Source organism: Lepidochelys kempii, chromosome 4 (assembly GCF_965140285.1).
Source record: "Lepidochelys kempii isolate rLepKem1 chromosome 4, rLepKem1.hap1, whole genome shotgun sequence".
Classification (NCBI taxonomy): Eukaryota; Metazoa; Chordata; order Testudines; family Cheloniidae; genus Lepidochelys; species Lepidochelys kempii.
Window position 1 is genome coordinate 16,516,683 of NC_136383.1, and position 14,013 is coordinate 16,530,695.

The 14,013-nt window shown below is 41.2% G+C and overlaps 1 protein-coding gene across 11 annotated transcripts in view; it reads right to left on the bottom strand.

The window, feature by feature from the left end:
- Window positions 1-10,332: 10,332 nt before the first annotated feature.
- SEC31A (SEC31 homolog A, COPII component) overlaps window positions 10,333-14,013 on the bottom strand; it is a 69,737-nt gene continuing 66,056 nt past the window's right edge. For all 11 annotated transcript variants that reach the window (XM_073340520.2, XM_073340522.2, XM_073340521.2 and 8 more), the window contains 2 exons: window positions 12,057-12,128; window positions 10,333-10,945 (listed from right to left, as the gene is read on the bottom strand). In XM_073340520.2, the coding sequence (XP_073196621.1) occupies window positions 10,766-10,945; window positions 12,057-12,128 (252 nt within the window). In that variant the 3' untranslated portion in view covers window positions 10,333-10,765. The remainder of the gene's footprint in view (window positions 10,946-12,056; window positions 12,129-14,013) is intronic.

Below are 14,013 nucleotides of genomic sequence, written 5' to 3' on the forward strand. Positions count from 1 at the left end.
TTTAACTAGTTGTCGAGAGGGAGCGTGATTTGCTTCTGGATTTCACGTTGTGCAGTAGGGATTTCTGTTTATAGGTCCCAGTTTAGCTATGTGCATGCCTCTCTTTGAGGACATCCCATTGATATGTACATATAGCCCAAATTAAGACTTGAATAAGACTTGATTTTTTTTTCTCCACATTAGAGAAAATCCTCTTACGTGATTGGCTGATCTGAGGATAAGCAACACCCCTATTAGACTGTGCTCCTGTTCCATTCCTCTTCTTAGTTCTGAAAAGGGCCATGATTCAGCAAGGTATTTAAGTACCTGCCTAACTTTTAAGTATGTGATTAGTCCAATTGACTTCAGCTCAGAGTCAACTACCTAAAAGAGAATTTCCTCTAGATATGGACAGAAATCAAATCTTAATGTGGATTATATCTATAAAAGCTGTGTCCCTTTCCCCTCCCAAGGGCGGGGGGGGGGGGGGAAATCTAGCAACTCCTTTTGTTAGCACCAGCCCCTAATGGTGCCCGAAAAATGCCAAGAATCTTCTCAATTCTTAGTGTCTGAGCTAGGCTTTCACTAAAGCACTTTATTAAGGCTGCTGAAGTTCTGTAAGTATCTTTGTTCTGTAAGCCAACTCCCGCCACCAAAAGTGCCTCTTGAGCATAGGCAGCAGCAGCAGACATTCTGGAATCAGCTAGTAGCATTTACTCTCCTGAAGATAACAAAGAAGCCACTGCTGTAAAAAGAGCACGAAAGGGTACGTCAGCATTCTCCAGTTTTTCCCCTGCCCAAAGCATTATTCTTTCACTTCTCACATGTGCATGCATCTAATCTTCCATCCATTTCTTTGCAACTCGGCCTTGGCCTCTTGTCTCTCGCTGCAACTGTAGCCTCATTTTTGTGTGCCGCAACACTTGGTGCGGGCTGCTGTTTAAAAGGCAGAACCCTGTGGTGTTCTCGATCCCAGAGCAAGATTTGTTAATAGAGTTCACCAGTGTCCAGAGGATGACCCAGATTCACAGAGAACCGGGGAGGGGGGTGGGAGGAGTAGGGTACTGTTAACTCGTGCATGGCTTCATACGCTGCTGGTACAGAGCAAGGGAAGACAGAAAGCCCCGACTCCTGACCAATTTATGGCATTCTGTAGCTATTTAAAAATCAAATGTCAAGATCAAGTAAAATATTTGCCTGCAACTCATTCGTTACATTCTTGAATGGTTCCCTCAATACAAATGAAAAATGTTCTCTGAGTGTGTTTGCAGCACACATTGTCTTCAGTTAATTGTTTTGAGGGGTCACTGGAATTAGTAATTTATCTTGGATTGATGGGTTATTATATTTATTCCTTCAGGGGCTCAAATATTTAGGATGTTCAAGGTCAGCCTTTAGGCTAAGTACAAGTGTACATACATAGTGTCAGTTTAATAGCAGAGACATGCTTTCTGTTTGGGTTGTACCACATCCTCAGAGGGGGACAGACTCGGTGATTTAATGAGTCTCTTCCACCTCTAAGTCCTTTGATCTGAGGCTCCACACTGGTGCACTAACACAGTAATAGTGACATGGCTGCAACCCTCTAATGTAGGTATACTCCACCGTGTGGAGTACACGTCATCTGGTAAATTACAGAGTGAACTGCACTAGTGGAAGGTAATTTTGTGCTGATGCAGGGTAGGGTGACCAGACAGCAAATGTGAAAAATCGGGAAAAGAGGTGTGGGGGGGGGAGTAACAGGAGCCTACATAAGAAAAAGACCTAGAAATCAGAACTGTCCCTATAAAATCAGGACAGCGGGTCACCCTAATGCAGGGCCTCTACAACGGGGGTTTGTGCCCTGGTGACTGCACTGATGCAGTTACATTACTACAAATGTCCTTAATGCAGACAGGATCTTCTAAAAATCAACTAGGTAAGCTTTTCAGCCATCAGTAACATATGGAGGCCAGGGGTGTATCTTAATGAAAAGATCTACAGCAAAACCATTCATACAGACATCAGTTTAGCAAGGTACTCAAGCACACGCCTAACTTTCAGCACATGACTTCAGATGGATGTCAAGTAGTCCTACTGACGTCCATCTGCTTAAGCAGATTAAAGTATATTTCTGTAGCGCGACCTACAACACTAACTCTTTAAATGCCTTCCAGCACAAAATCACATCACACATGCAAAGGGGAAATTTGGAAAGATCACCCAGCAATTTTATTAATTAAAAATGGCAATCCAGCTATCAGGCCCTCACCTCCTTGTTTGTTTGTTCTCTATTCTGTCCTTTGATTTGTTCTTCCTTATAACGCAAGGTCTTGGGAGCAGGAATTTTTACTAGTTTGTTACATTTTAGCCACTATATAAGCACCACATACATCAACTAAACATACAGGAGGACTCTGCTTGTAACAAATGCTATATTGTGATTTTGACGCATTCTTTAATCTTTAGCGGCTTTAAAACTCACTGGGCTGAAGGGGCGGGGGCCGACCTTCTGAGGATGAGCACAAACTCTGAGTTTGCTTTTCTCCCAGTAAAACCTCCTAAATCGGTTAGTGCAGGAGTGAAATTGAAAGAGTGATGTCATGGCTTAGTGGCCCACAAACAGCAAGAGGGATCAATGCCTGCTTTCAGCTGTGGAGTTCTGTGGTGGCCCGAGTGGAGGGGGGGGGGGGGGCTTGTGTCATGGGAGCACAAAGACCAGGGGTGAAATACTGGCCTCAGTGAAGTCAAGGGGCCCAGGATTCCAATCCCAGCATTTTGTCTGATTTGTTGAGGGCCGGATTCCAATACTCTGATTCTTGTTGAAGGGTACCGTAGCTCCTTAAGAGCTCCCATCGAAATAATGCAGTTAGGAGCTTCACAACACCAATAAAGGGGTCAGAATCTTTTCCACAATATCCATGGCTGTTATCTACAGCAGTATATTTTTGGGGAAAATGCAAGGGAAAGGTTTAATCTCTTAAAAAAAAATAATAATCACTCTAAATCATACCAACTGGATTTACACCAGGGGCACAGCTGGCTCTGGGCCACTGGGCTATCGGTGCCTCATTTGGAGCATCACATGCAGAAGAGGGGGAGTTCAAGACTCTGCCTCCAACACCAAAGCAATGTTTGAAGAGCACCTCTCTGTGGCCAATAGCATGCAAAGGATCATGACTAGCCTGGAGGGGAAATTCAAAGACCTGATCATGCAAACATATGAACAGAGACCTACCTTAACAAACACCCTGGAAATGATCTTTTTAAAAGTGAAGAGAAGGCAACAAATGTAAAAAAACAACAAACAAAACAGTAACCCATTGAAGTCTGACATCACAATTAGAAACCGGGGACATGATGCTCTACCTGGTGTGATGGCTAGAAAAGAGTTGCCAAATCTGATCGATTTAATGGTGACGCTCTTAGTGACTGCACGGAATTGGGACATAAGTGGATTAAATTTTTGCAGAGGAAAGCTATAGCATTCTTCCTGCAAACGAGGATAAGGAGGGATGCCAATGGGGGAAAAAAAATAATTGCAGCATTTCCTGGTCTCCAGAGCCAAGGAGCATCCTGAAAGAAAACTGAGAAGAGATTTGAAGTGCAAAGGTTTTCTCAGACAGTAACACGGTCAGATAGAGCCCGGGTATGAGCCCATCACCTCAGGAATGATCTCATGACACCTCTGCTATCTCTAGCCTAGACTGTTTTAAGAGTTTAGTTCTAAACAAAACCAAAAACATTCAAACCTTTTAAAATTACCTTTTGGTTCAGAGGACAAAGACATTCCAATGGAAATGGGAAACGAACCATAACCAACTGGTGGGAGGGGGAGACAAGATTAATAAAAAAATCCCTTTGTGATCCCTGATCCGGCTTCAGAAACAGAGTCAGAAGATTGGTGCTATTTAAAAAATGAGTAAGGGTTAACTCAGCTCCTGTTGGACTGCCTCACTTCACTGTTGTGGCCATACTCTGTCACAGAGCATAGTTTCTAGTTTGTTTACTTTTTCAATACAGTTCAACATGTTCACGCAAGACTACAAATATGTATGGAGTACAAACCTCTTCTGCTATGCTGTGTTCAACATTATTTTCTTGTTAGTTAATATCTTTTATTAATGTATAGATCCGCCTCTTATGCCCTGATTTAGCAAGGAATTTAAGCATGCGTCTAACATTTAGCATGCAAATAAAAGGCCTTGATCCAGCAAAGCATTTAAGCATTTGATGAACGGCTAGCACATAAGTAGTTCTATGAGCTTCGATGGAACCACTCACATGCTTAAAGTTAGGTATGTGCTTATGTGCCTTGCTGAACTGGGGTTTATCTTAGGATGCATTGACTTGTTAACAACCCAGTTAGGAGATGGATTTTGATGCAGGGCACAGAGCATTCACTTTGGGCCAAATTCTGCCATCAGCTATTCACTATCAATTCCCACTGGACTTCCTTGAGGATTGTATGTGTATATCTGATGGCAGAGAGTGGCCCATTGTGCTTCAGTATGTCTTTTACATGCAGGTTAAACAATTACAGAACATATATATGTGGTGAGGGTGACCTGTAAGCTGCCATGGATACTATTTTTGCACTATGCTATTGTTTTTGAAGGTGGAAAGTTAAAACCCAGTAAGCAACCGAATTTAAAGTAAAACTTAGGGGGCTATTCCTCGTGTTTATGTCCACAGCACTTATGCAAGGGCTCGAGTCTCACTGACATCAATGCTTAACTGTAAGCATATGCTTAAGTTCTTTCCTACTCAGCAAGTCATTTAAGCGTGGTCATAAGTTCCACTGATAAAGTGCCAAAGTGCCTTGCTGAATAGGAATGGAATTAAGCATGTACATGCAATTAAGCACAAGTTTACATGTTTTGTTTAATCAGGAACTATAGGATAACACAGCCCTCTTTACCATCTGACCAACAAAAAATGTATTTGTGAACTAACTGCATTGATAGAAGAAGAAACAATATTCACTGAGTCTGTCCAGTCATCAAACATGTCATTAGATTATTTACGTGTTCTCCATCGAAGCAAATGGGAACATTAGAGGCCGTGTGAAACATGAGCACTTCCATCTTGCTGAAAGAAGGGATGCAACAACATGGATCACGAGTGTGCAAATGAGTACCCACATTGTCAATTGCTCATGATCAACCTGATTACATGCACTATAAACAAAGCCACAAGAGAGAGAAAATGAGACCAAAAGGCACTGGGGTTTTCCAGGCCTGCTCCCATTCAAGTCAGTGGGAGTTTTGCTAGAATTGGGCCCCCGGTTTGTAACTATGCTCAAATCAAAAGCAAATGCAAGTTGGTTTCTCTCTCGGAGCAGAGCAGTAGGGCATGATCTAATTAAGAATGCACCTTGATTGCTCATTCCTACCTGCCCTGTATAATACAATGCCCCTTTGGAATAGCGATGCAAGCTTCGTATACCCCACAATGAATAGCACTGTTCTGGTGAAGCACAAAGTCTCTTCCCAGCTGAATGAACTGGGCTGAGGAATATAAAAAAAGCAACCTCCCCCAAAACAACTCAGTGTGAGGTGGGTAAACACTTTGTTTTTAATGTTCAAATGTTAGCTCAACAGAGCTTGAAAAGAGCAATTTTATGAGGTGTACTGGGGCAAAGCACATTTGCTTAGTGTGCTAATTAATTACCAACTAGAGCTCCGGAGGCAACTGAATCAGCAGAGAGTATATAATTAAACCCAGGTCTTTTATAGATGTATTTTAAATGTTCTTCTAGAATTCTCTGTCTGGAAAAATGCAAAGGAGAAGCAAGTGCCTGTTAAAGGGAATGCAGGAAGGTTACAGTATCCAGCCATCATGAAATCTCAGCACAGAGCTGTAAAAAATGTTACAAAGAGAATTATATTGATTTTTCTTTTCTTTTTTTAAATGTATCAGTTGTGATCCTAGCAAGTGATCTTAAAACATTGTTCAAAGACCTATGAACTCACTGAGTGACAGAGAAGGGAACGGAGACAACCAAAGGCCCTGATCCAGCAAAGCACTTAAGCATGCGATTAACTTCAATCACGTGAATAGTCCCCTTTACTTCAAATGTGTCAATGGAACCATTTATGTGCTTTCAAGTTAAGCACATGCTCAAGTGTTCTACTGGATTGGGGCCTAAATTCCCTTTGATGCACTGCATATTATGTATAAAATTACTTTAAAATAAAAAATTAAAAAAAATATTTTCCTTTGTTGGAAGATTACTGAAGTAGCCATGAGTTGTGTGCATTATAGCTCAGGCTGAGGATTGCTTCCATTCTGACTCCTCTGTTTCTGTTGCTAACATTCTCAAGCAAGTAAGTTTGGGATTGAAATTTGCTCAGAAAAGTATTTTTTTGTTTGCTTGTGAAAAGTCTGAGAGGAATTGATTTAGAGATTTTTGAATTATGGTTGCATGAAAAAAAGTCTCTTTCTGATCAGTAATTCTGTTCAGAGATAACAGAATGAATAGGAAAACAAACGGCTTGTTTTGTAGCTTTCATGAAGATCTAACAAAATTAGTAAGTGGGAAATTTTGTGCATGAACATTGGAGTTGTGCTCTCTGGTTCTCTTAATAACCTGGTCTTGGGGTATCTCAAAGATAAGAATGGCGGAGTTAAAAAGACACCCTGTCAAATACCTAATGCTCAGAGATATCACAAGCTCTAATTGCAACTTTTATTTAACTTTTAAAAACAACATAAATGTTGTATTAGATAACACGCACAAACATAGCTCCTGGCAGACTGGATCAGGTCAGCGGTTGATCTGGCCAGTATCCTGTCTTTGACAGTGGTCAGAACCAATGCTTCAGCGAACGGTGCAAGAAACATTGCAATAGACAGCTGCAGGATAACTAGTTCACAGTTTGTTCCTAACTCAAATAGTCAGAGAATGGCTTATGCCCTGAAGATTGAGGGTTTATACCCCGATCAAAACTCTCTTTTTTTAAAACGTTTACTATTCCAAAACTGGATAGTCTTGTTATCCATATAAATGTCCAATTTTTTTTTTAAAAAAACATCAAAAATCTGATAAACTTTTGGCTTTAATGATATATTGTGGTAATGAGTTGCACAGGGTAATTGAAAGAGAAATTAGAAAAAACTAAAAGAGCATAGAGCCTTAAAACTACCTAAAAAGAGACTGGATGCACAGACCTGGGTGAGCTGAGTTAAGGTTGGAAGCTCAATCTTCATGTTGTGCGCTTACATACAGAATGTTACAGGTTAAAACTGTGCTTTGTATCATTATTTGTGAAAATAACACAACATATGACGACAGGTTTCAGAGTAGCAGCCGTGTTAGTCTGTATTCGCAAAAAGAAAGGGAGTACTTGTGGCACCTTAGAGACTGAGAAATTTCTTTGAGCATAAGCTCAAATAAGCTGTAGCTCACGAAAGCTTATGCTCAGATAAATTTGTTAGTCTCTAAGGTGCCACAAGTACTCCTTTTCTTTTTACAACATATAATGAAAACCGACTTCACTTTAGTCCAATTCTAGGGCTTAGTCCTGCCCACAAAGCCTAGTCCAGCCTGAAAGCTTGTCTCTTTCACCAACACAAATGGTCCAATAAAAGATATTACCTCACCCACCTTGTCTCTCTAATATCGTGGGACTGACATGGCTACAACAACACTGCATAGTCCTGCACCAGTAAAGTTTTGTCACTGATTTCAGTGGAACCAGAATCTCACTGCTATGGAGGGAAAGCAAGAGAGATGCAGTAATCATCCTGTTTTAGCATTTAGGCTTGAATGCGATCTGCCCTTGCCTACCCTTTCTCTCTTTCTAATCAATGCTTAATGTGGTTTTGAATTGCTAATCCACATTAGATGTCTTTTCTGCAGAGTCATCCAGGACCAACATATGGTTGAGGAACAGGGAGCGGGGAAATAACTGATGTAGGAGGAACAGTTTCCCTGCTAAATTGTAAGCACAGTGCCAACCAGACTAATCAAATGGAATCATCTTACCGCTTGGGTCACCTGAGGCTCAAAGCACCTCAAGGGAGTTGAGGCTTGCTAGACACACAGTTTTAGAAGACAAATGCAGGCAAAAATCCAAGGACTTAAGCAACCATCCAACTACCAGGAGCCCCTGAGCGGAGGAGGCAAGAATCTGACTGTTCCACATTCTAGAACAGGATCAGGAGAACACCACCCCCATTTGATGGGAAGACATTAAGGATTAAATGGTTCCTCTCCCCTTTTTTCCTCCTAGGGGTCCAGTTTAGAATCTGTTCTTCTGACAGTAGGACCATTGTTACTAAGCAGCATGTAACAAAACCCATATTCCCAGTATGTATGTCAGGGAGCTCTGTTATCCCAAAAGTACTGAATTAAATATCTTATATAAACAGTGGACAGGATGGAAAAGCCATTGTGATTAAAAGATAACCCAAAACATTCCTTTGTAGGCCAGTCTTAGGAAATTCCCCAGGTAAAACACGGTAAACCTATGACAAGGATTTACAAGCAAGAAAGGTTTTTTGCTGAAGTATCCGTTATTTCTATAGTACTGTCAATAGACTCCACCTTACCTCCCGTCTGTTGCAAGGTGGTACTAGAAAATTCTATTAAAACTGCACATGCCAGTGAACTTTTCCCTCCCTATATATATGTAGATTTTGCACTGGCTAGAGAACGCTCTCTTTTCCAGGACAGGCTCCTCTTCTTACAGGACACATCCAGCTATCATAGGACAAGACTCCTCGTGCCAAAGTTTAAACGTTTTATTATTTTTCCCCACAACCTCTGGGATTTATTCTGATCTGACCACGCTGATGTAAATCAGAAGTAACTCCAGTGATATAAATGGGGTTCCAGTGAAATCTGGTTTCAGTGAGAAACAGGCAGCGCTTCATTGGCTTCCTTACACGAAAATGACCCTTTGCGTTTATAAACACCAGAGAGCGGTTTACTTGCTGGACATTCTTTGAAGATGGAAGCAGAAGGTGACTGATGAACTATCACCATGTTGTTTCCCAAACTGTTCTCATTGATAAAGTAGCAGATTTTTCCCATTAAATACATTTCTGTTCTATTTTTAGAAAGCTTGGGTCTCCAGCTTGGAGGACTGCTTAAGTAGAGGCAGGCTACTGACAAAGCCAGAATAGCCGTGCTGGTGATATGGTGACAGGCTAGCCGTGTAGTTTCACAATACCCACAACCGCAACTACAGCCTATGAAACAGAGCCTGTAACATGGGCTAGCCAGACTGGATCTGTGAGACTGTTCCCCACAAGAGGAAATGCCACATGATGCTGAACTGGGACACATCTAATCAGTCCATTTTCAGAGCTGATGGGAAATACTTACTCGACCATATGGTCCAAGAATCCATGGGTGGATGACTGACCAGCTTATTTTTCTCCCGGAGACAAGAAAAAGGATTCCTGAGCCTCATCACTCGGTTCTGGCAGTGCTGCCATATTTCATCTGTCTGCCACTATTCAGCCAATACAATAGCCCACTACAGAAGAATAGGAGGAGGATTATGTAGGTGCCTAATTATGGATTTAGGAACCTCACTTTTGTTGTCTATATTTAAAAGTCTCAGCATCTGATGGAGTGAAACAGTTCTCTACTGCAGCTCCTCAAGAGCAGTTTTGATAGCTTCTATGGGTCTACAGTCTCACAAACACAGGCTGTTGCGGGCATTACCTTTTAATGAGAGAGTCCAGTAATGATGGAATTGTCCTTACCACACTTATTTGCCACTCATGACACGTTTTTCAAATTTTAAAAACTCAAGTACCATTTTAAACAAAGCCAAAAATGGCATCAGTAAAGAACAAACACGCAAGAAACTTACCTGACTTGGTATGGGGCCAGTGGCATGGCAGCGGTCATGTCACAGCATAGTGCACGTCAGAGCACTGCAGACGTGAAAATGGCCACCTATAACTTCTAACATCAGGGGAATGCAAGAAAAGGTTTGCCTTTGTTTATGTGCTGAATGCCCACCTCTCTCTATTAGTTGCCTTAGCAACTTGTAATGATTTCAGATCTTTCAATGCTCTGCTAAGCCCTTCCTTGACATGTGAACACCCTGATGTAAACTTGGAATAGAATTGTCTTAATCCCTCTGTACCAGGACTTCCATAATGCACTCAACACTGAGAAAACATGTCTACGCCTCCCCAAAGTGATGGATAGCTCTCCCCCTGGCTCCAGGTTCAAATCTCAAAGCTTCATGTCATACAGACATGTTTTAATAAATTAACCTTTATTGAAAAGATCACATCAACCTTTATTTTTCTTATTTGCCCCAGTGCAAAATTAAGCTATTTAACATCGAATTGGAATAAACTGAATTGAAGGTAGCTTTAAAAAATGAATGACAAAATACACTTAAAAAGAGGATCAGACACTTTAATCTGGCGGATATGGAGGAATGGCAGGGGAGGTGGAAAGAATGTGTTATAAGGTCTGTCTGATACACAACCTACCAACAGCTTTTACCACACATTTCTGGATTAAAAACCACTGTTTAGTAGTACAACATGCACTTAAAATTGACACTACGAGGTGTAATCCATTAAATATACTGTCTGTAGACAGGAATCATTAGGGATGATAAAAGATTAAAATAAAAAAGCACCCGGGCTCAAATGCCATTCTAAAATGACACAGATCTGCAGGGATAGTGTCGTGCCATTGATCAGAGATCTACTGCAACATGCTATAAGGTCTGGTATTTGGTCCCCTTCTTGCACATGTTTTGCAGAAATGTACTTCTTTGAAAAAGTGACATCACAAGCTCTGCATAGGCAAGGGAGGGTGGTAACGTCAGACCCCCAGCTTATTGGCTTGGGTGAGGACGACTTTCAGTACTGGCATGAAGGCAGATGTCTCGCTGAAGTTGCTGGTGCTGACTATGTGGGTGTGGATGTTCAGTCCCTCTGTGTAGTTACGCGTTTCGATGCTCTTCGCAATGCTGTGCAAGCCGTTGATGATTGCTGGGGAGAGCTGAAATGAAGCCGAGGACACAGAAGGAAGTTCAGCAGAAGGAAAAACATCCAGTACGCCAAAGTCAGAAGACTGAATAGCCAAGGTCAAGCATCAAACCACAGTGCTGCTGTGGAACCTGGGTCATCCCTTGGAAAAGGTGCGGCAAAGAACTAAAGCATTTTGGACCTAAAATAAAGCCTAATGAACTCAATGGCCACCTTCTCATTGACCTCAGCTGACTTTGGTCAAGCCCTTTTACACCAGTGTTTGCTTTTCAGAGTGGAAGAATATTAACTGAATCATCAAAATACCAGAATAAGAAAAAATGCCTACAGAGCTCTTCTGGAATGGGGCAGAGGCTCAAGGCAAACTTGTATTCTGGGACATACAGCCAATTCCACAGATGGCTTTACACCACTATTACACCAGCATCTCCCTGAGTTCAGAGCACCTGTGTTAGTGATGACTACGAACAAGACACATTAATGGCTTTATTGTTATTTATTTACGTACATTAAGGTTTGTCTCCTCTTCTGGAAGCATCCCACGAGCAAGTGTCAACAACAAAAAGATTTATCACGAAAGAAAGAGGGTCTTATGGTTATGCCACTGGGGCTAGTGCTCAGCAGAACTGAGTTCGGTAGTTGGCCAATCCACAAAACTTCCTGTGTGACCTTGGACCACTCACTCAGTCTCCATGTGCCTTAGCTCCCCATCTGTAGACTGGGATGATACTTCCTCTGTCTGATTTATCTATGTAGACGGTAAGCTCTTTGGACCAGGGACTCCTACTATTGTGTGCTTTTAGCACAGTGGGACCCTGATCTCAGTCAGGGCCTCGAGGCACTACCATAATACAAATGCCATATAACTCCACCACATGCATGAAAAGTCTGCACACACTCACAGTGCCAATCATTCTAGGTAATGATTAATATGTGATAATTAAACCTATATCAATGCCATCTTTTCAAGAAAGTCTTAGAAATGCCTACAGCATAAGAACAACCTCTGCATTAGTATTCTACTGAAACGCTGTGCATCTAACCAATGATATAATATATATGAATGCAACATCATATGGAAAAAATATTCAAAGACAAAGTAATAAAAGAACAAAACTACTTACTGTCTGTTCCCTAAGTTTGTCATACAGAAACTCCAGGCGTTTGTTGGCATCATCTAACTTCCTCTTGGTTTGCTGAAGGGGAAAAAAAAGGAAGTGGAGCAGTACTAAGAACACAGTTCTGATTTTATAGTGAGAATATAATTTAGTCACAAGGGGAACTGTATAGCGAATGAACAGCAGCAACTAAGATTCCCTGATTAGCATTGTTTTCAGTAAGACTTTAAGCTTAGAATAAGGAAAAGTTATTTACTTGTTCCCATAATATAAGAACTAGGGGTCACCAAATGAAATTAATGGGCAGCAGGTTTAAAACAAATAAAAGGACGTTCTTCTTCACTCAGCGCACAGTCAACCTGTGGAACTCCTTGCCTGAGGAGGTTGTGAAGGTTAGGACTATAACAGGGTTTAAAAGAGAACTGGATAAATTCATGGAGGTTAAGTCTATTAATGGCTATTAGCCAGGATGGGTAAGAAATGGTGTCCCTAGCCTCTGTTTATCAGAGGGTGGAGATGGATGGCAGGAGAGAGATCCCTTGATCATTACCTGTTAGGTTCACTCCCTCTGGGGCACCTGGCATTGGCCACTGTCGGTAGACAGGATACTGGGCTGGATGGCCCTTTGGTCTGACCCAGTATGGCCATTCTTATGTTCTGTTCTTAAGCTGTTTGCTCAGTACCTTTTGCCATTGATTGAACTACGAAAGACGAAGACTAGGTGATAGTAGAAAGTAGCCAATCCCCACACCTAAGTTTCTGCCTACCTACTGTACTGCAGTAATACAGCACATGTGTAGTTTGTGAAACATCCTCAATGTTTTGGGATTTTAAAAAGTGACATACAAATATATAGTATAAATTTTCTTTTGCAGCTAACTGGGAAAACATGATTTCTGTTAAGTAAAAATAACGCTAAGATCAAAATATCCAGCCCAAGGAATAATTTTGTCCTGAGAGTTCAAGGACTGACAGTAATAAAAGACAAAAAACAAGAAATGAAATTCACTCATTTAAAACTTATTCTGACTGTATTTTAATGGCAAGGCTATTAAGAGTAAAAATAGGAACATGTGTAAACAAATTCTTACTGCAAGCAGGAAAAAACAAACAAACCCCAAGCTACAAAACATCTTTTGTGCCCATTGAGAGTTCTAATTTTGCAAAGACAGAAATTTATGGGTGCAGTGTGATCTTTTCTGCCACAAAAATGATGACATTTTTCTTAGAATAGCAAGTTTTCACCTAAGATAGATTCACGATTCCTGCCCAGGGTGTGGGGTGGAATTTCACTATGTTCCACCAAAAGTGGCACATTCATTAGTGAGATGGTGAATTTTCATCCCACATCATGTTTGTGAACAGCTGTGAATATGAAGTTTTGCACATGACTAATCAAAGTAAAAACTGAGAGCCCTCCAGCTGTAAACAGCACAGCACACACGCCGCTGCTAGTGAAACATGAATGAGGAGAGGCCAGAAGCATTGGAGACACCCAAGTTTGGTGAAGATCTTGGGATTCCTTCTTCCAGTGCAGTCTCAGGACCTTCTAGAATCAATAACTTCATTTACCAGAGAGCATTTCACTGAGTTATTGTATTCAGTAAAGCACTAACAGAGAGAGAATTAAAAGTTATATGGCTGTATTTCAGTAGAGATTTGAAGTGTGATGGATGGTTCAGATAAAGCAAGGTTATTTCAGATGGCAAAAGCTTCAAGGAGAATGTCATTACACAAGCACATTCTAGAGCTAGCGTGGCATAACCCTGCGTGGTATCCAGGGATTTAAAGACAAAAATGATTTCCCAAAATGACATGACAGGGTGAGAAAAGAGCCTCTTAGCGTGACCTCCCACATATAAGATTTTGTACCATTTGCCTCAAATCACTTGACAGCCTGGGTACTATCCTCTTTTTACAGATGGAGGAATTGACGCATAGAAGGATTAAGTGATGAGAATAA